Source organism: Chanodichthys erythropterus, chromosome 1, assembly GCF_024489055.1.
Source record: "Chanodichthys erythropterus isolate Z2021 chromosome 1, ASM2448905v1, whole genome shotgun sequence".
Taxonomy (NCBI): Eukaryota; Metazoa; Chordata; class Actinopteri; order Cypriniformes; family Xenocyprididae; genus Chanodichthys; species Chanodichthys erythropterus.
In genome coordinates this window covers 6,328,538-6,351,364 of record NC_090221.1, presented here as the reverse complement: position 1 = coordinate 6,351,364, position 22,827 = coordinate 6,328,538, and the positions used below count along the sequence as shown (strand labels likewise).

The following is a 22,827-nucleotide window of genomic DNA, read 5'->3' as shown; positions in this document are numbered from 1 at the left end:
CCTTTGTAAAGCTCTTTTGCCAAGTATCTTAACATAACATGTCCATGCCGGTAGATTAATTCTTAGTGACACCAACACTCACTGTGATAAATGATCACCAAGTTCAGTCTTGGGTTTCTTGTAAACCGGATGAGGTTGCACAATCATACAAAAGCAAAAATAGGTATTTTAATTATTCTTTATCTTTTTTGTGCAGTCTGACCTGTAGAAATATTGCTTAAAGGGTTAGTTCACCCAAAAATTAAAATGATCCAAATTATATATCTCATGGAAAGACGTACCTGTGAGTCACAAAAATACGTACCAGTTTCCAACAGAAATGAACACTAGAGGCAGTAAAACAGCAATCACTTTTAATCATTTTCATACACAGTTGCGATTACAGGGTCAGATTGGATTGCTTTTGTTCACACTATCGGGTAGGTTTAGGTGTAGTGTTGGTGGTACATTATTTTAAAACATAATGTAGCATTACACTTTTAGCTCTCATTCACCGGACAAACTTCAAATCAGAACTGCTGTGATTCGTATAAAAACCATATTCACGTTTATCTTTTCTGGCAAAAAAAATTAACATGCTTTTAACGCCACTCAGTGGACATTTCACATTGAAACTGCAGTGGTATGTCCGTATTGGTATGTATTTTGGGACTCGTGAAAACGTTCCCACAGGTAAGTTTTTCTAATGAGACCAGGCTCAAATTATCCCATAATTTACACACTCTCAAGATATATATGACTTCTTTTGGTCATACACAATCAGAATTATATTTAAAAATATTCTGGCTCTTCCAAGCTTTATAATGGGAGTGAATAGTAACTGATATTTTGAAGCCCAAAAACCACATCCATCATAAAAGTAATCCATACTTTGAGTGGAAGCTCAGAGGTGCTGCCTAACACACGAGAATGAATCTCATTGGTTCTTGTGGAAGCACAAACGTGCTGCATAACACACGAGAATGAACCTCATTGGTTCTCGCACGTCAAGCAAACATGCTTGAGTTTCTGTTTACCACAACTGATGTGAGTTAATGAATGTTTATATGTGAATAAAAGCCAAAATTTTATCTGTTCATCATATAAAGTGATCTAGTCTCTTCAGAAAATTTGGACTAAACCACTCATTACATATGGATTATTTTTACAATCCCTTTATGAACTTTTTGAAGCGTCGAAGTGGTAGTCACGTTGCTGTCTAAGGAGGGACAGAAATCCCAGATTTCATCAAAACCCTTTAAAGGTCACTCAAAAACGAAAGTTATGCACATAAAAGTATGGTTTATATGAGTCATGAGCTATATGAGCTAAGTCTTCTGAAGTCATATGATAGCTTGTGTGAAACAACCTGAAATTTAAAGCATTATTTGTTGAAAACTTCCATCCCAGCTCGCCACAATTTAATGAGAGAAGTAATGATATGATTTGTGAACAAATCATTCTTTTGCGTAAGATTTCCTCTAATATAAATGGCTGAGTTCATTCACAAAAGTGATCTGAATGACTTGAATGATCATTTTTATTGTACGTTTATGGTGCTTTTGTCATCTGTTTACTTTTAACAGTGTCTAACAGTTAGTCAGCTTGAATCTTGATAGCCCAATTTCTCATTTACTTTCATGAAATGTACAAGAGTTTACAAGATTCTTTTAAGAAAACCTTTTTTATGTTCCATAATGTTATGGGTCAACTTCCCTTAAAGTCAGAGAAGTCAGAAGAGCAAAACCTGTGAACAAGATGAACTTCATAAGCCATGACTTCTTTCAGATGTTTAGTTTGTTTTCGCGTTGCCGTCGTCTTGCGTTGTGCTAATTACTAGTGCCACTAACCACGTTTGCAGCAGCATTCTTTCCACTGATATGTCATGGAATGGATCATCATGATGGGTTGGTCATGCAAATAGACAAATGAGTAAACAGATCAGTGAACTCCGGAACAGGCGAATAAAACTTATGAACGAAGCTCTGCCAAGAAATCTAAGACACTGGATACTGGAATGTGAAACATGCTGTTCTCAGGCTTGTCCAAAGGGCCATTTGGGTTCTTTTGGACTTAAACTGCAGAGCTGTGGCCCAAATTTGCAATATCCCAGGGCCTGCAATTCATGATGTGTCATTTGTTAGAGAACAGGACAGCTCTGATGTTCAATAACATGAACTTAAGAGCCCTTTGACTTATCTGACATAACCCTAAGCTCTTGAGTTTTCTATGATAAAAATATAACCAGTTCCTCACTGAGGAAATGTGCGTTCCTCCATATAGCTGTACGTTATATAAATATATGTACAGTACAGTTTGAGAGGTTCCTGTTTTCGAATTTCAGCGAGTAGAGTTTGGCGTTCTCAACACCAAGGTTATAGGTTCAGTGGAAACACACATGATAAAATGTATACTTTAAATCCACTGTGGATCTACACCTATCTACACCTGTATAATTTTTTTGAGTGGATAATTTAGCAGTAGGGGGACAAAGTACTGCAGTTAGCATCCCTTCTGATTTTAAAAAGGAAAATATAGCGCAAAATACAGTAATATTGTGAAATATTTTTTACAATTTAACAACTGATTTCTATTTCAATATATTTGATCAGCATTATTATTCCAGTCTTCAGTGTCACGCAATCCTTCACAAATTATTCTAATATGCTGATTTGCATACAAAGGAAAACATACAAAGTTTAGTTGTTTGAGACAGATGTTTTACATTGGATTTCCAGAGGTGAATGTACCTAACATCAGTCCAAAGTTCTGGATGATGTTTGAATCAACAGGACATTTATCTTTTCCTTCAAAACAAATATTTATTCTAAAATGATACGATGCCAGTCCAGTACAGCCCAGATACATGGAAATTATTGTAAAGTTTGCACAAAGAAATGATGGACTTTCAAGGCATACTCATCACAGCTGTTATTTTTTCCCCTTTGTTGCATTAAAGAAAATATAAGACTAAAAGAACATATGCTTCCATGAAACACTTGAGCTGTAGATGAGACACACCTTTATTTTAAGTGTTAACTAGTCACTGTTGTTACATTACTAGAGCTGTCTCAGACTATACCTGAGGGTAAAAAACTTGTGTGAACAAAATGTCTTGGCATGTCAAATTGTTAATGCAATAGTGATTTGCATATCTAAGTTGAATCTATGATGAAAAAAAATGAAAAAAAGTATATATTTATACATAATAATAATAATAAAAATAGTGATAATAAATATTATTATCAACTTTTGTTACTTCCTTTTTCTCCAAAGCGGTATCAATTACAATATGCAGTCAAAGTTGATAGATTTCATTTCAGCTTCAACATTACACACTTATTTAGAGTCACTGAGCAAATGTATAGAAAAGACATTCAATGCACATTGAAATTCAAGAAGACGTTATCTTTCAGGTTTTCAGTGTTGCCATGGTCACCTGGAGAATCATGGGTGAGAGCCCATCAGGAGCTTTTGTTCTCCTCAATTAGTATTCTAGAATAAGTTCCGTCCCTTCAACATACCGACCAAGTGCAACTCGCAAAGGGTCACTTGTGTAGAACAGATTAAAGAATTAAAGTGTGCACCATAAGCTGATCTAGATATAAGAAGCTAATGTCAGCATTGTCAGCATTTTCACTCTTGTGATGTGTTTTATAAGAGGATGAAGGTGTAATTAATTCTGATATATCTAAAGTATTTACACATTCTTAAATTATTCAAAATATTCAAGCAAAAAACTCAACTAAGACTAAAATAAAATAAGAAATATTGGTGGAAAAGTGTTGCTTTGCATTCTTCCACCTTCCCTTTTCATAAAAAGGCGTTGGAGGTAATTGTGTTTTGAATTGTTTACCTAAAGAACTGGGAGTACAGCCAAGTCCACTATCAGAGGAAACACAGCAGAACAACAGCTGTGAAAGCCCTCCCACCCCAGATCTTTCTCTTCCTCATTTTTTTTTTTTATTTCCCTGTTTCAGTATGCACTCTATGTCTTTGTCTCTCACACTCACACTCATCCAGATCTGAAAGAGACACAGGACATCCCCCAGATAAACCTCACATGACATTACATCACATGTCTGTTTAGATCTTGACAAATGATATAATGGCACGAATCAGAAGAGAACTAAATCAGCACCACCCAAACCATTGCAAGCTTCGTAGGATTAATTATGATATTGCCTAAGAATAGTATTAACAACAACAATGGCAAAATAAAGAACATTTTATGCCAATTTTAACCCATTTTACTTCCGTTATGTGACATTTCCAAGTTAAACAGGATATTTAATGAGGAAAAACTCTAGAATAAGACTTTTAGGAGACCTTAGGAGAGAAAAATGAGTGTAAATTTTGTAAAAACGGCCTGTAATTGAAATCTACAGACACAAAGTGTAATAAAAGAAATACTTAAATGTGTATTTTGGATGTTTTCTGTGCACTAGTCTGAAAGAAAACATGCTATTGAAGCAAAACCTCAAAATTTACCGGCGCATGAAAAACAATTGTTTTGCCTTAAGTGACGTCAGTAAAAAAGAGAAAATGTTTAAGAGACCGACCAAGTTATTATAATTTGACAAACTTTTTTTTTTTTTTTTTTGGGGAATGACCAATGAATCATTCAAACTAGGACCAAGAATGTGTATTATAAAACTAAATAGGTTCAATTCACTTTGGCTCTGAATGTGGGAACCTGCAAGACACGTAACAAGTTTAGTCCATCCACTTCATTATGAGCAAAGGGTAGTCAGGGTCTTACACAGCAAAAACCACAACTTCCATGCCAATGTCTTTCACAGAGTGTCTAATAATAGGGCCCGGGTCAACCAACTTCCTTGTTGTCCTCATGTGAGGGTCATGCAGAGTCTCTTCCTGTGGTCTGTTTACTTGGGCAGGGTTTCTGAGAACATGCTGCTTACCATGTTTATGTCACAGGACCGTTTGAAGTGATTCTGTCCTTAAAGGCTCCCCCACGGCCAGAAGAAGGGAGATGAATGTTTTCTAGGGTGTCGTGAGGACAGTGAAGATAGTTCGCACGAGAACAGAGTTAGCAATGGCACATCGGTCAAAGCAGTTCATAACAAACAAAAGGGTGAAAGTATCAACGTAGAAGTGACTCACCTTGTTATAATCCCTGCAGGTAATGTCAATGTCACACCAAACATAACACCTTTGCTCATGCCAGAAATAGTGCCTGAGCCAGACAACAGGCAAACACTTGCAGACATGCAAAGCTTGGAGCAGGGAGGGGCATAAGCAAAAGTGCAGACGGGATGAGCTTAGTATGTAGACAATTGCTGAAGAGTTTGACCTTCACAATCTGTCGCAGACTGTGCAACTCTGAATGAAAGGAATGCTTTTGGGGCACCTTAAGGTGTTGGAGCATATTTCTGAAATGGCAGTCTGCTATTTGAGCTGAGATTCTGCCTTTGTCATTTTACAGCTATAATTCCAGTCCTTGAGCACTCCAGATGTGTTTTCATCCTGTGGTGGAACTGTCATTGTGTGCATTGCGAGACGAATACCAAATTACTCTTTGAAAATGGTAATAGGATTGAACTTTAAAAGTCACACTAAATTCTGGTTCATAACTCATTTTACAACCATAATATGATATAATTCCAAGTGACACGAGATATTCAAAGGGGGAAAAAAGGGTGGGACTTTTCTCCCCTTTGGGAAAGCCAAAAATATCCAACAGCCACATTGTCTAAGTATGGAGCGCCTAAAGAGACATTGGGGATGATGGGGGAAAATGAGATGAGAGGTATAATTATATTTCCATGCGTTTGCTTACAAAACATTTGCACTCCTTTGAAAGAATTTGCATTCGCTCGCAAAAGTTTTGCGTTTCCCTTGTGATGGAATTAATTTGAGATGGAGGTGTTTTTGTGAGCAAACGCAAAGTTTACCAGGGGAATGCAGTGCTTTTGCAAGAGATCACAATAGGTTTTCATGAGAATGCAAAGTTTTTTAGGGGGACTCAAGTTTTGCGAAAAAGTGTTTCAATATAATTGTTCTACCCATCTCATATATTTTCCATTTATGTTGAAACTATGCACTGAGGGAAAAAATGTTGACAGTTGAGTCAATGTTAAAACAGGCTCTGTGCTAATACCTATAAAAAACTTAAAAACAGAACAAATCTGGTGTTTTAAACACAGCTGGTGTTTCAAAACATCCTTCTGCACTTCTGCATTACTCTGGGTGTGGCAGGTGACTTGGTTCACTGTTATGTAAAACCATGTCTATGTGCCTGCGTATCTGAAAGTACAAAAGTAAGTGGTATTTAAAATATGAATAAGGGCCATATAGAGATATCTGTTTCTATAAACATGGGAAGCTTTAATGCTACTTTCACTCCTTCTGATCTTTAGTTTTTTGCCATATATTTAAGCTAAGCACTATTATCAAGTCCTTTTTCATGGAAAATACTAATAATATCTTTTATAAAAAAAAAATAAAAATGGAATAATCATGGACAGTGACTGAAAGAGAGAAAGTGAAGATAAAGTCTGTGTGCAAACCCACTGAACTTGCTTGCACCCTTTGTATTTGCATTAGATTGAGACAGGCTTTCTACTAACTGACTTGTTTTTACAGTGACTAAGAACTGCAAACAATATGTTGAAAGACATTCTTAATGGAAATGATGTGTTTAAGTCTCAGTATTATAAGTGTGCAGAGTAGAGAGAAGCTGTTGCGTACAGATACGGTCTTTCAACACGCATTGTTGGCACACAAAGTTCCTCGCATTATGGAGCGAATAAACAGTTGCGCCACATTTGCACACAGTATTTCAGTGGAAAAATCTGTGTGTTATTCACTGCAATCCAGTTTAGCCAAGCACACTGTCTGCATTAAAAAGTCCATTAAGGTGTCTGCATCTCAGTGCTGTACAGTCACAGTAAAGTACGGCAGATTGCTTTAGTGTGCTGCGTGCAAGATTGGAAATTGCGGAATGGAATCAGTATTTAGCACTAATTTGTGGGTGTATGTATGACATTATCTGATTTGCATAATTCACTCCCAACCAATTCCCCATAATGTACAGACAGAGATCATCTGAGGCCAATAGGCGACCTCATTGTAGTTCAGAAAAGCCTTGTCTCATGCTATTGTGGGCCAGCATATGTTCTCCACGCTCTCCCCTGATTGCTCTGAACATTGCGTGTTTCTGGAAAAGTGGCTGCATGCCAGCCTATCAACATTTTTTGGAGAACTTTCTCAAGTCTAGGCTTCTAGATTGTTTTTGAAGATACGCTGACAGTTAATTGGCTCAAACGCTGCCTACGTGTAAAAACCCTGTACATCAGGTAACAGCATCTCTGCACTGTTCAGTTGACCTACGCGTTTCTGTTTGGTTGGTTGACTTTGATCACAGCTTTTACGTCACCGCCTCTGTATGCCTGCACATGTATCATCTTTCAGTTCATACTTTTAAACGATTTGATCCTTTTGTGTGGAGGAGATTAAGAATGTACAAAGCCTCAAGATAACACATTTTCATTCTGCAGAGGTAATTGCTTGAATGCACAAACAAACTGTAAATATGTGCACAAACACCTGTACTCAGGCAGAGGTGGTTATATTTCAGTTATGGCTCAGGGTGAACGGGGTTACCGCGTTTCTGGGAAATTCCTCTTTTAGCTAGGATCCATTCATGACAAAGAGAGAGGAATGAATTTGGGGCAGAGAGTTTGAGGCGGCCCAGGTGCTGTAAATCATCCCTGCCTGGCTGCCAGCTCCATCCAGCCAACACATGGATCTCATCCGAGAGAAAACTGAGAGGGAAAGGATCTGTGTGGATTGGTTTTATCATCAAATGTGATTGTGCACTGTGATGTCAACATGCATACAAGATAACACTGTATCTTTTAACCTTTGCTTCTGTTCTTTAGTTATTTAGACATCAGTGTTTGCCTTAAGGTTTATGGTTCAATTGTGTCAAAGGCATTTTGTCTGTGTTGTCTTTGGAAACTATCCGATGACAACATCATATGATTTAGAGGACAAATTCTTTCAGTGCAGATTATACAATGCAAGAAAGTAAATCATTTTTTTTTTTCTCCCTCTAAGTAAATAAAGAGTGATTGTTCTTGGAATTCACCTAATGAAAACTGTCACTTTGGAAGATTTATGGTTTTTTTATTTTATTGCACTTATTAGCATAATTATGTTTTAAATTGATTTGCTTTCATTTTCAAACCTCAGTGGTCGTGCTGAATACAAACAGGAAGATCGCTAGCCAACAGATACTGAAGCGTACCTGAAAAAATAAATTAGTACCGCTCCACACACACGTTTTGTTTTCAGTTGAGATGAGACGCACTAATGAATGGATTTAGCTGGAGGCACACTGCCAGGCTTTGCACATTGTGTTGATGCCAGCTGATCAACGTTAAAGCGGATGTAATGACTGCGCTCTGACATCAGAAGCCTTATGCTTCCTTCTCCTGGCATGTCCACTTATCTTCTGAGGCCAGAACACTGTGGGCTTCTCTTGCACTGCTGCCATTTTGCAGGCAGGGAAGTCACTGGCTATAACCGCAAAACATCTCTGCGGCTCACGTCAGACTCCCTTCAGGCTAAAAGTGTCTGTTAATGAAACTTTTAACCGCTATCCCCTCCTCAGGCTCAAGCTTTACAATAAATATTAAATTAAATATGATATATTATTTCATATAATAATTATATACCGTTCAAATGTTTGGGGGCGGTACGATTTTGAAAAAGTTTTTGAAATGTTTTCTCTTTTGCTCACCAAGGCTGCATTTCTTTGATGAAAAAAAACAAACAAAAAAACATAAAAAATAGTAATATTGTGAAATGTTATTACAATTTAAACTATTAATTTTCTATTTGAATATATTTGAATTTTTCCCTGTGATGCAAAGCTGAATTTTCAGCATCATTACTCCAGTCTTCAGTGTCACATGATCCTTCAGAAATCATTCTAATATAATGATTTGCTGCTCAAGAAACATTTCTGATTATTATCAATGTTGAAAACTATGATACTTTGTTTAAATATATAATGTATGTATTTCTGTGGGTGTAACTATAGAATATCACTTGAAATCATATGCCTAGACAATCTAAATCAAGCTTAGTAGACTTGACGTGTTATTATTAGAAAACTTGTTAACTTTGAAAGACCACTGATAGGGGAAAAAAGGAACATATACAACAACCTTATATTAATACATTTTTTTATGATTTCACTGCTGTAGAGGAACTGCTGCATTGGCAAAGACTTTATGACCTGGCTGCAGATGCTTACATAAGCCTGCCGTGGCATGCAAGGCTCACTTTCTGAGGAAAGTTGCTCTTCCTCATTGCCGAGCACATGGGAGGTCGTGGCCCAGCGAGAGCCATTGATTAGCATGACCTGTGAGCAGCTGTGCAAGAGTAACACACTCTGATGATTCTCTGCAGAACAATTCATTATTAATTAAGAGCGTGTGCCGCAGTACAGACACATCTGGAACGATCTCTTTTCATGTCTGAACAGCAGGGGCTTCTTGAACACGTGGATCATTGGTACATACCGTACAGATCTGAAGACCGTATTGCCTTCTCTGACCATATTATATTAAGTGAGGAATGTGGATCATCATTTTTATAGATGGAGACTACTCGTATTTACATCTCAGTCTACTGATTTGTGAATGCATGAATGGAAATGGAGGTTTTATTCAACATAACCTTGGGACTAATGTTCTGTGGTTATGATGATTATATTAATGATGGTAGTGATGATAATGATGACACTTATGTCATCAGAGCGTTCTCTCCTTTTGTGGCTTGAATATCTATGACAGATTAATTGGCGTGATTTGATATAATTGTACAAAGTGATCAGAACAGCCATTTTTGTTGAAGTGAAGGTTCTCCCACTAGACTCTGTATGAAAACATGCCAAACAGCCCTTTCTGTTTCAGGTTTCTTTGATTTGAGCTCACATCTTGGTGCACATTTTATAGAAAGAACATGATATTCTTGAATATTATGTCAGTCATTGTTAAATACTTTCTTCAACTCAAAACCTTTTTTTCCACTGTAAAGAACCTTTTGTGCAATGGAAAGTTTCCAAGGATGTCAAAAGTTCTTCATGAAATCATAAATGCCAATAAAGAAGCTTTATTTTTAAGCGTTTTCCCAGCTTATTGCTGGGACTACCATAGGATAATTCATAGATTTCCACTGAGATGCCTAAACTCGATCTCTGTGGTGTTATCAACTATACTCATAGAAAAATGGACATAAGGGACACAACTGCACCTTTCTCTCTACCTCACTTAATGTGTCATTCCTGCATTATCAATATTATTAATCATATTTTAACATGCAATTTACATGCATTATTCAGAGTGATGTAATTTGTCCTGAAACTTGGCGACATGGAACAGACCAATTATTTCCATAATATTTTGCATGCACAGTAAAAGACTGGAATGTACATTCAAGAGTCAAATTATGGTAACACTTTACAATAAGGTCTCAGTTTAACATAAACTAACAATGAGCAGTACATTTGTTATATTAATCTTTGTTAATGATAGTTCACAGTGCATTAACTAATGTCACCAAATACAACTTTATATATATATATATATATATATATATATATATATATATATATATATATATATATATATATATATATATATATATATATATATAATGATGCATTAAACTGATAAAAAAAAAAAAAAACAGTAAATACTTTTACTGTACATTATCCCTATTTGGATGGTAACTGTTTCTCACAAGGGCTAATCAGTGATTTCATTGCCATCCGAATCCACGATGTCAGCGTTTTTTTCCCACCACCCACGTAAAAATCCCAGGCCGAATTACTCAGTGTTTTTGGACAAACACCAAGGTCGAGTTTTAATTTAATTGCCGTCCGAATCCAGATCTCTGAGTTTACCAGAAGAGATCAATTGATCAATTTTTTAAACATCAATATAAATAAGACATTTTCTTGAGCACCAATCAGTATATTAGTAATTAGAAAGCATATAAGAATGATGGCTCAAAAATCTGCGTTGCGATCACAGAAATAAATTACATTATATTTAAAAAAATCTTACCAACCCAAACCTTTGAACGGTAATGTATCTTTACCATTATTTTAGTAATCTACGATGAGCCCAGGATTGTTGTACCTTGTAAATCTGAAAATATATAAATAAATAAATACAAGCCCATACAGCAGGAGAGGGCAGTAGATCCTCTGTAGTAGTGTAAAAGACAGATGACTGTGTTGTTAAAATGACAGCTCTCATGCGGGTGTAAATATCCAGCAGGAATAGGGGCTCTGAATGTTCACAACAGCCTCAAGCGGCTGACTCAATGTATTACAGGGGACCTGTGCTTTCTGTCATGGATAAATTGGGTCTTTAGTGGAGGCTGTGCAAAATTTCCATGAGGCCCACTGGAAACAACAGAGAAGTTAATCAAAGCCATAAGCGCTGTAGTCCACACTGAGTCTTCTCTAGACAGATAACAAAGCAGCAAAGAGGGTCGTATCTGTGACACACCTGCGCTGTAAAGGTAAACATCTACTAATGCTTGCTGTATGATTAGAGGTGGTTCTATAACTGTTAAAACAAAGTCTTATATAAGCAGCTCCTTCATGCACAAGATAATAGTGCCATTGACAGTCTGACCAATCATAATTGCTCAGTCAGCCACTGCATGCAAGTGGGTGCATGGGTGATATAATAACCTGTTTTGCACCTTATTCATCATGTCAGTGGGAACAGGCGTTCATGAGCATCACACAGGACTGCAATCAAGCCCTCACTATACAGTTTAACAAATTTAGGTTCAGTAAGATATTTTATGTTTTTGTTTTTTTAAAGAAATAAATACTTTTATTCAACAAGGATGTAAATGCAGCCTTGCTGAGCATAAGAAACTTCTTACCAAAAACCTTTTCAAACAATCTTAGCGACCCCAAACTTTTGAACAGTAGTGTTTCTCACACTCAGACATATTTAATAGTCAGTAAAATCATTCAGCGTTGCTTGCAAAAGTGTTACAAATGTTCTGTTTTGTATCTTTTTGGCCGTTCAGGGCAGAACCTGGCACTCAACGCTATTAATGCTCAAGTAGGTCAAGTCAAGGGCTTCCGTGAAAGCACAATACATGGGAAGACATCCTGACATGGGAAAAACAAGCAGAACAAATACATATTTGCACATGTTGTTCAAGAGGAAGGTTTTACTTTTGGAACATGAAATTAAATTCAATTGTAAATGCCAACAAACAAACACCTTATTTGCCTATAGGCTGAGCTGAATTACATGTGTAAGAATTATTCATGCGTTCTTGACTCAGCTCAGTTATGCAATTTAATGTATCTAATAAAGCAATGGAGTTTTACACAACACACCGTATGCGCATCTCCTGTACCGACATGTTTTATATGGGCAAACAAACACCCAGTTATAGACACAGCACTATAGCATGCTTTTTTTGCAGTCACGCATGAGTCCCTTCAGACTATGAACTGCTGAGAAATGAGCATGGATATATACATAAAAGTTGAAACATGTCTTTTCTCTTCCTACAAAAGGGAACTTAAACTGTACAAACATGTTCCATAAACAGAAAATTCTAGATGGAAATTTTTGCTGTTTTTGCAGAGTCATCCGAGATGGATATGTTCGGAAATTCGAGATTGCAACAGTGAGACTCCATTTGTATAGCGTTGTCATTTTGTTGACTTTAATAATTCATCATCCTCTGAATATTCTGCTCTCAATCATGGCTCTAATCAAATTTCCCGTGTGAAAAGAAGAAATTCTCGATGTTTGTATCAGTTTTCCTGACTGGCAAACAAACAGTGAACAGAGGGGAAAAAAGACACAATATCTCTGTATGTCCACCTCCCTCCCATCTAGCTGAGAGAATAGGACATTTTCACACCGTCCTCTCTGTTCGACTTGCAAAGTTGCATCTTGGACTGCATCTGCAGTGACTTTTTCATAGATCCCAACGTCCACATAGGGCAACGGCCATGAGTTTGCCACCTCTCTACTCACCTAGCCTATTTAAGAAGAGGGACAGGCGGTAAGTGTAAGAATGTTGGAGTTGTGTGAGTGTATCATTACAACTGACAGCTGATGGATTAATTGTGTAGGTGAGAATGTAAGCGAGGAAAGTTAGTCTCGTCTAACCACTCAAACGGGCGAATACTGCAGGTCTTGCTCTACAAGTTGTGAAAATCGTTACGTTACAGACAGTCAGCGAAGTGCATTACCGGGTTCATCTGTGGATCATGTTGAAAAGTAAATAGGCTACAGATGGGTTAGGCACGTATTGCGTAACTTGTTTTTTTTCCATTTCGTATACCAAAGCAAGAGTTTATAATGTTATTTACGTATTTTATTCTTCACTATGGTGAGGTTCTCTCTCTAGCTGTCCTCCTAAAGAAACTTAATTTAATTTTTTGACCTAATGAGCAGAAGCTATTTACAGAATGTAAACTTGACAGACTAAAAATATGCCATTCCGCACATTCCTTCTTAGTAATCATTGGTGTCCTTATGTATTCAAATGCTAACCAAGTATGGTTAGGTGTGTCTTGAGAACTCTAATCCTACAGGTTTTTAGTTAATGAAGTCTTGTTGCATAAGGTGTTTAAATGTAAATAATTAGTGCCACTCAGTGTTACTGTATTGAACATAATATGTACCAGTCTTAAAGTTTCCATCCTTGTTTTAAACTGTGTAGTAGCAGTGTTGTTTATTGGAGCGAGTCTGGGACATCTCCACCATGGCCATGGTGACAGACGGAGACATACTGTACCATGGCACATCTGTGTTTACTGTGATGTGCGAGGTTTTTTTATAGGAGTGGCGACTGAATGAAGCATCTGTTTGCTCATCTCACTGCATCGCAACAATATGGAAGTTAACGCTGTTATTTGTGCAATGCAAAGCAAGTTTTAAGTATGCAAATTTATTTGTCAATCTCAGTTTCCTTGGAATTTAATATATGCAGCTTTCTCTTTTCTAGAGAGGTTGGTTGTCCTGGTTTTGTAACATCAAGACCAGCCTCTAAAATGAAGAATATTAACTATATTAGTAGTACTATGTAACAGGAAGGTTCTGTTGACATTGCCCGCAGACTCTCACCAAGACTACTCTTCAAATTAAGTAGCCACTTCATGGTTTTTCCCTCTTCATCTGAGGCATGATTATCATTTCATACAGTACAAACTGTACATGCACTTGCCAATTATCCTGACTACAGCTCACCAGGAGTTCAGGATCAATCAGAGGAGAAGACGTTAACTCTTTCTGGAGCGCTCCTCTGAAATCTAATCTGTTAGCTTTACTAACTCGGCATGAAATGGAAAGTGACTGCACTACGGTGACTAATTTGTGCTTTTCTGTAAAATCCCATTAGGAGGATCAACTTTGAGCCGTGCCCATTTCAAAGGGCTATACTGGGATCTAGACAAATTCTTGCTCCAAAGATATATTGTAAAATGTAGTGAAAGAGATGATAATGTCTACAAGATGTCAATTTGTAACATAATAATAATAATAATAATAATTATATATATATATATATATATATATATATATATATATATATATATATATATATATATATATATATATAAATAATAATAAATAAATAGCTATAAAAAGTGTACTGTTAAGTAGTTGTAAATTAAGTCAGTAAACAATCCATTTGTCATAAAATTTACATTTCTAGTATAAACTTCTTCTAAACATCTTGTTTAGTTAAAAATCTATTTAAACAGGATAAAAACCTGCAGCTCGATGATTGATTAAAAACTGGCTCATATGCACGCCCTCATTCATCTTGAAATCATTTGATTTGCATCTTCTGATTGGTTCTTAGAGTATTTACATTTTTACATTTTGAGTCTACACCAGGTAGGCATTTTTAGAAGGATTAAAACATTTATTTAGGTTACTTATATATATATATATATATATATATATATATATATATATATATATATATATATATATATATATATATATATATATATATACACACACACATACATATATAGCATAATGAACATATAATGAACTCATGAGCTTTAATGTTAAAAAGTAAAATGGTGGACAGTGAAACAGTGTGTTTATATTCTAAATGAGCAAAATTTGCAAATATTAGCTTACTGAAGTTTCTAAGTGTCAATGACTTGGATTTAATTTTTAGAGAGTTTGGTTGAGCATGTGTTTATGGCTGTTATACACAGTTTGGCCACTAGAGGCACTAAAGGTTAAGACAGAAAAAGTACTGTGAGAAAATTCTATTGTTTGAACTCATTTCCCATCCAGTGCTCAAACAGTCAACTGCAAATCTGGAAACTTATGAAGACCTCGAGGCATATATTGAAATACAAATTCTGTCAATTTACTCTAATAAAACTGCTCAATTAGGCTACAGATTTTCACCATGTAACATTATTATTGAGCTTTATAGGAACACGTTGTTCCTTAAAGTGACAACGTTACCTGCACAAGACAAATGCATCCTCTCTTATTTAGTCATTGGACAGCTATACAGTACATTTCATGAGGCATGTCATAACTCGGTATAAATTATCAAAACATAAAAGACCGCTTATTAATGGCGTGTCTTGTTTGTGTTGATATGTTGTGGAGGTTTGTCCTGCGGTCTGCTGCATGCTGTGTGTTCTTTGAGCGAGTTCAGTGAGAGGGCAAAACGAAAATCTATGCCACAAGCCTCATTTGAATAATACATGCATGCGTCACGCGACGTCACCGAGAGGAGTATAAAACCCCGCTGCGGCAGAAATAGCATCACTTGCCGACAGTGTTTCTCTGAAACCGCTCCTAGTTCACTCATAGCGCCCGGCTTCTCTGTGCGTATTGCAACAGAGCAACGAAACAAATCAACCAGGATCTTAAAACCGTGTTCAAACAAGTCGCAAACGTGGCGAGAAGTATTATTCAGACGGGTCTTGTACTCAACATGAGCACGGAGATGTTTAAAACGCCAATGGAGCTCGCAGTCTACCAGCTGCACAATTTCTCCATCTCCTTCTTCTCATCCTTCCTTGGAGGGGATGTAGTATCGGTCAAACTAGACAACAGGTAGGCGGATTTTTTGAGATTATTAGATGCTTTTGACAGTCGATAGGAATTAAATCTCGTGAAGAGTCGGACATAAATCTTACTTTACTGTATTGCGGCATTCGCTGCTCTTCAACACAGATGTCACGCACTAAGAGCTTGTTTACTACTGCAGTGTCTGAACTGCGTTTTAATACTTTGTGTCTTTGTCTTTGCAGTGCCTCTGGCGCAAGCGTTGTGGCAATTGACAACAAGATCGAACAAGCAATGGTAAGATGGATTACTATTCTTTTAACACCGTTCTAGAATGAGCTCATGTTTGTAGAATTGCAGTGGAAAGTATCTAATTTCTGTGTAGGCTGTAACCAGAGCTGTGGCACGCTCTAGAGCTGCTGCTGCATCTACCTTCATTGCATGTGCTTTGTTGGCCCACCTGCAGTAAAAGGGTCGCAGAACACCACCACATGCACCTTTATTTAAAAACAAGTCATTGTTTTAAGCCCCCATGTAACATCTATAACCATTTGTTTCCCCATCAAAAGTCTTAATGTACAATTTACTAATATATTTATTAAATATTACTATAATTATAAATGAAAAAGCGAATCATAACTACCATATTTGATACAAATAAGTCTTAAACAGTATTTTATTAATGTATTAAGATTGCTTACAGTTTATAAATCATGTTCACAATAGATGTAAACTTAACATTTGAATAATAAACTCCATTGTAGATTAAGATGTTGGAAAATGTAAACAAAATAGATATTTCTTTATTTTATTCACAATTACCTGATAGTAAATGTTTATTGCACCCCATTTAATCCCCATAGTTATATTTTAAAACTCATATTCACTATTGCTATTTAACTGTAAAAGCAAATGCATATCATTACCTAACATAACTGGTACAAATAATCTTTAAATGGTCTTTTATTTATATATTACAGTTTATAAATCATGCTCACAACTGATTTTCAATAACTTGATTCATATTTAAAAACATTGAAAATGTAAATACAAATGAGAAACATGTATTTTATTCTTAGGGTACGTTTACACGATGACAATGTACTAAAAACGGAAATGTTTTCTTTGCATTTTGTACAGACCACAATGTTGTCACAACGATCCCTGTTTACATCACGAAAACAACAAAAAACGCTGCATTAAGCTGCCAGGCCAGTAGTTGGCGATACCACTTTGTAAAGAAACATAATACTCGTGTGCATTACGTCACCGTTTTCACAAATTTACGGTTTTGTAGTTTACATGGAGACAATAATGGTATTGTTTTAAAAACTTGCACATTCAAAACTTTTTTTTAGGCCACCAAAACACCATTGTCTTGTAAATGAAAGGCCAAAACGCATTCAAAGTTGTCCGTTTTTAGTTGAAAATGATATTGTGTAAACGACCCCTTAGATTCTCCTTTCCCTCACAATGATAGAACAATGTACAGTTATTACCAATTCAGGACCCCTGAATAAATGCCCTGCAGTTTAATTCAATGGGCTATTCGAGGAGCACAATACATGTGCTCAGACAGCTGGGAAAAACTGGATTGAATCCAAATTCACAGCCTCATTTTTCTGAATTTATACATTAATTCCACATGCAAACATTGTATTTAATGGTCAGACCGAGTATGTGATCATGGAAACTCAATTGGCTGTTCTTCTCTCGTAGGATCTTGTGAAGAATCACTTAATGTATGCAGTCAGAGAAGAAGTGGAGATCTTGAAGGAGCAGATCAAGGAGCTGGCAGAGAAGAACAACCAGCTGGAGCGTGAGAACAGCCTGCTGAAGAACCTGGCGAGCCCAGAGCAGCTGGAGAAGTTTCAGTCCCGTCTGCCCTCAGACTCCGGCCTCCCCCTGGAGCCTCAGGAGCTGAGCTCCCCCGAGGATGGCGAGCACCAGTACAACATCGCGGGATCTGCTGTATAAGTGGCTCTGCCATGGGGCGGGCAGAGCCACAGCTCTCACCTGAAATGGACCTCCAGATATGCAACTTCAAGATGAAGCTGGCTGTACAGATGAAACCTGACCTGAAATGAAAGCATTACGACGTACCAGTGGCCAAGTTCTGTAATATCCGACAATCTCTTCGGACTAACATGGAAAAGAGAGAGTGATGTAGACGTCCAAGGTTACTGTACAACGGGACTGACGTGCCCCTTGCTTGAAGGGGGTCAGCCTTGCTTTCCTTTGGTCCCTCTCACGAAGAGACGGAGAGGGGTTTGCCTGATGGAGCTGGCCGAGAGCACATCTTCGGCCTATCCAAGTCAAGCCAAGGAAATGTACGTCCCTACGAGATGCCCCCACAGTCTCACGACGCTAGCTATACGGGACTCGCGTTCCTGCCCTCCGTGTCATTGATCCCTAGTACTGTGGACATTCTTAGCTCCTGTAGTTAAGGACGCTTGAGACGGACCTGTACGGTGCACCGGTCCTCTCGTTCACAGCGGTGACTCCTGCCATATGATTTGTATAGCATCGCTTGTATCTCTGCAGATGGGGCCTGCTGCTTATGGGGATTATTGCTTGTTTGTGTTTTGAAAAGGAACAAAATCAACTTGTTTATATGGGCTGTGTGTAAAAAATGATTTTTTTCTTTTTGTGGGAATGAAAATCTGTATACATTTGCATAGTTCTGTAAATTAGCGACTGATGTAAAGCGAAATGATCTGAAACGGACGGAGATGAGGGGTAGATAATGTTGCTGCGACTGTTCTGCTGACATGTCCGACGTGTGTTCTGTTGACCTTCTCTGCCAACCAACTAACAAGCACGATGGTGTCTGGGAAGGCCACATGTTTTTCAATGAACTTTGTGTTTTCTAACCACCAAAGACTTGCCTAATACTCACAAGCCAACAGGACCATGTGTAACTTTTTTCACAGGGAGAAGTTTTTGACAGCAGTCTTTTTGAAACATGGGTATTGTTGCTTCATTGTGTCCATGGTATTTGTTTTTTATTTTTAACGATTTATGGATGCAAAATGCACATTGCAATAAACCTTATGTTTACACTAAATACTACCCTCAGACCTTTTTCTTCATGGAGGACAAGAACCTCTTTTGCAGTTTTATATTTTGTGCATGCAGTATGACCTCTGAAAAAAAGTTACAGATTCTTGGGATCTATAAAAATTCCAACTTTAATTGTGATGTAAAATCAGAGCGCTCTTCCTTGGCCTTAATATAAGATTGAGAAGAGTAAAGTTCAAGCACAGAAGAGCTAAGGCCTTCAAGAAGCAATTATTTAGACCAATAATATCCCCTTAGCATGCATGGCAGTTTATGATTGACATTTGCTCTTCAAGTATGCAATGGCATCACTTGCTGCTCACATTTTACTACATGCAATGAAATCTCTTTATATGAATAATCAAATTCTTTCCAGTAATTACATATATATAAAGATAAATGTCATTGACCTCAGTGAGCGCTGCACCATGTGCATGATTATAAAATATACACAGTTTGAACTTTCCACTGGACTATTAAAATAAACACCTATACATGGAAAAGTTTAATTGCAGAGGTTAACCATGTACAGCATATACACAGATCTAGAGCTAAATTCACAATGGCTTCTGGGCTGTAGTAATCCAGAAGGCTTTGGGACCAAGAATAGTGAGAAAACAGATCATGGCGTGTGAAAACCTCATCTTTCTCTCCTTAGGAAGGGCACGCTCAGTGTAACTCAATCCTCTGAGAGGTCCCTGATGTAAGAGTTTTACGTAAGACCTACATTGCAGTATTTCTACAGAAGTTCCTATAAGGTTGACGGTAATAAATTAGATTCAAAAGACTAAGCGGTTCCAGCGGGTTACGTCCACCGGGTCCTATTGCAGATGGGTGGAGGTTTAAAAGGAAATGACTTCTGGAAATATCAGAATCCAAATGCACTCTGATCTGAGGTTTTATTGACGTTTTATTGTCCTTATTAACATCAAACTAAAATCAACTTAATTGTACTGAACATTTATATAGTAAAAGGCAAAACTACAGTAATATGATCAGCTTATTATGAACAGAATAGACAAACCATACATCAAAAATAAAAACATGAATACACATACATTTGCAACGTTTATGGGAATATTAAGATTCGGTTTCACTTTATTTGTCGGTGTCTGCGTTACAGTGTAATTATACATTTACATACTGAGTAATATCAATTAACATACTATAGGATAAGGTTAGTAACAGGGTTTGGTTTAGGGTTAGTTGCTTGTAGTTATGCATAATTTACTGTTATTATTACAGTAAGTACATGTAACAAGAAGACTGTAAAATAAAGTGTTACCAAATACTCATATTATGTCATTGTGTAATAGACAAGATAAATGAGTCTTTTGGAAAGGACCTAAGTAACCAACAACTAAATAATAATAATAATGTTATATTATAATGCATTATATCTTTTCATAAATAATTGTAGCCAAAGTTAAAATACATTATACAATTAGCAAATTCCTTGTTACATCTGAAATTGGTTGTTTGTCATGCGTTTTAATGCATTATACTTTCTAAAGGTGTGTTCAATGAATAGATAATGTATTATAACTGTGGTTACAATTATTTTTGAGACCATACAATGCATTATAATAGAGTTATAAAAAGTACCGACTTCGGTACTGAAATTTAAAAAATGTGACGCTTTGAGCGCTGTTGAGAGGATTCGTAAACACCTCTGATTGGCCATTGTGTTGACATGCTTTTCGGATATGTCTGTGATTGGGTTCAATGATCAATGCTTGTAAATAGTCATCAATGACGCTCTTCATCAAGCGCTTACTTAGATACACACAGTCTATCACGGACCAGTCCACTTATAGACGCCTGCTTTCGAACGTTCCCGTTCCCGCTTTCAAAACACTTTCAAATTCAAACATTTCTACACTCCTGTGTGTTGATCATTGTAGCCAATCACAGACATATCTGATTAATGCGTGAACACAATGGCCAATCAGAGGTGTTTAAGAATCCGCTCAACAACGTCACATTTTTAAAATTTCAGTACCGAAAGGTTCCTAAGTTGGTACTTTTGACAACTATAAGGTGCATTATAAGGCATAATTAATGCATTTAAATTCTTTGATAATGCATTAAATATAAAGAATTTCAGTGAAGAGTTTTTTCATGGTATTTTTGGCCTGAAGTAAACAACCATGGACAATGTTCAATGGTTCAGTGTTCAGAGTCTGACTGAATTCACTGGTGATTTGGCATTTGTTCTGCTTCCCAAAACAGCTGCAAGACCTCTGCTGTTATGCAACTCCCAAACATCTGTTTCAGTTTGGTGTAGTAGGCGGTTTTCCCTGTCAAGGCCTGGTGAAGTGTGGCTGGGTTTGCATGCAAGCGAGATGCAGGGCACTGAGAAATTTTCTTGTTTGTCCTGTATGTAAATATAGGCTCACAGTAGGCTGTTTGTGCCATATTTCAGTGGAGTGACATTATTTCCCAAAGCTCAGATCTAATACCCTGTTGTGGAAAATTATTGAGTGTGATCCGCAGTGTAAACGTTGTTACCTCATTCTCACTTTATACAAACAGCCTCTCTTTCGCTCCCAGGTGCATCCTGTAGAGACAGAATCAAATGAGACAGATGTTTACTTCGGGATTTTTTTTGGATCCTTTAAAAGAAAGTTGACAGTATAAATAGACAAAGTCATTATGAGCCCAAAGTGTTTACTACTTTTATGGAATGCACTGACTGGTTTTCAGCTACCAAATAGAGTAATTAAACATTGCTGCAAATTTTCCATTGAATTACATCACAGAAACTGACGCCTGAATAAATGCATTCAAGAGTTATATATAACTTACTTATTTTTAAAATACATGATGATATTTAATTATATAATTTAGAACTAGATTATACAATATATATATATATAATGCATACTAGACTTATAAGACTATAAAAATGTATTTTGAATAACTTCCAGTGGAATACAAGAATCATTGTAAAAGGTTACTAAAGCCGTGCTATAGACATATGGTCAAGCTACTTCTGACATAAAAGGCAAGTAAAAAATACATGGGTTGGGTTACATATAAGTCATAACCACAAATATGTAAAAAATGTCCATTGTACAAACCACAATTTCAGATTCTTTTTTGATGTGACAGCATTTTTCGCAAGACTTATGTCTGTGTATATACTGATTCATGACCTTTTGTTGCAGTCAGTATTGGACCTGTCCTGTTTTATTGTTTTGGGTGTTTTATCTCAGTATCTACTCCAGCCAGTCTGACCCATATAATTTTAATCCCTAAAGTCTCTCATGATTTAATATTGACCGGTCATACTTCAAATGCAACCTTCTGAATGGTCTCTCTGTTTTACAGAAGCAGTAAACGGTGAATAGTTGGAAACTAATGCATTCAATTAGTCTCTAAGTATAATCTACGACAACGTCTTGCTTATTCCCATAAACATACACACAACTATCACTTACGATAGAGCATTTTGTATTCACAAGACCAAATGCTCTGTTTATTTGAGGTAAGCCACAATGCTCTTGATTTTACAGATTTCTAAGGGTGTGGGCATGTGATAAGTTTACCACACTCCACCTATAGAAAGAGGATTTGAAAAGCACTATTAGTTATTTTCACACGGCCATAAAAAGGATGTTGCCTCACAAACACATCTGGTAGTAGTTCCACCCTAAACACTTTGCTAATCCCAAGGTTGGTGCAAGAGTTCAAATATACCAGCAGA

The 22,827-nt window shown here is 36.8% G+C and overlaps 1 protein-coding gene across 2 annotated transcripts in view; it reads left to right on the top strand.

Annotated features, from left to right (window-relative positions):
* tsc22d3 (TSC22 domain family, member 3) overlaps positions 1-19,125 on the top strand; it is a 34,046-nt gene extending 14,921 nt beyond the window's left edge. Inside the window, exons 1-3 of one of the 2 annotated variants that reach the window (XM_067385623.1) lie at positions 15,807-16,106; positions 16,304-16,355; positions 17,778-19,125. In XM_067385623.1, coding sequence (XP_067241724.1) covers positions 15,985-16,106; positions 16,304-16,355; positions 17,778-18,035 — 432 coding nt within the window. In that variant the 5' untranslated portion in view covers positions 15,807-15,984 and the 3' untranslated portion in view covers positions 18,036-19,125. Of the gene's footprint in view, positions 1-15,806; positions 16,107-16,303; positions 16,356-17,777 lie in introns of those variants that run through there. The other variant, XM_067385614.1, reaches the window with a different exon arrangement.
* Positions 19,126-22,827: the final 3,702 nt, after the last annotated feature.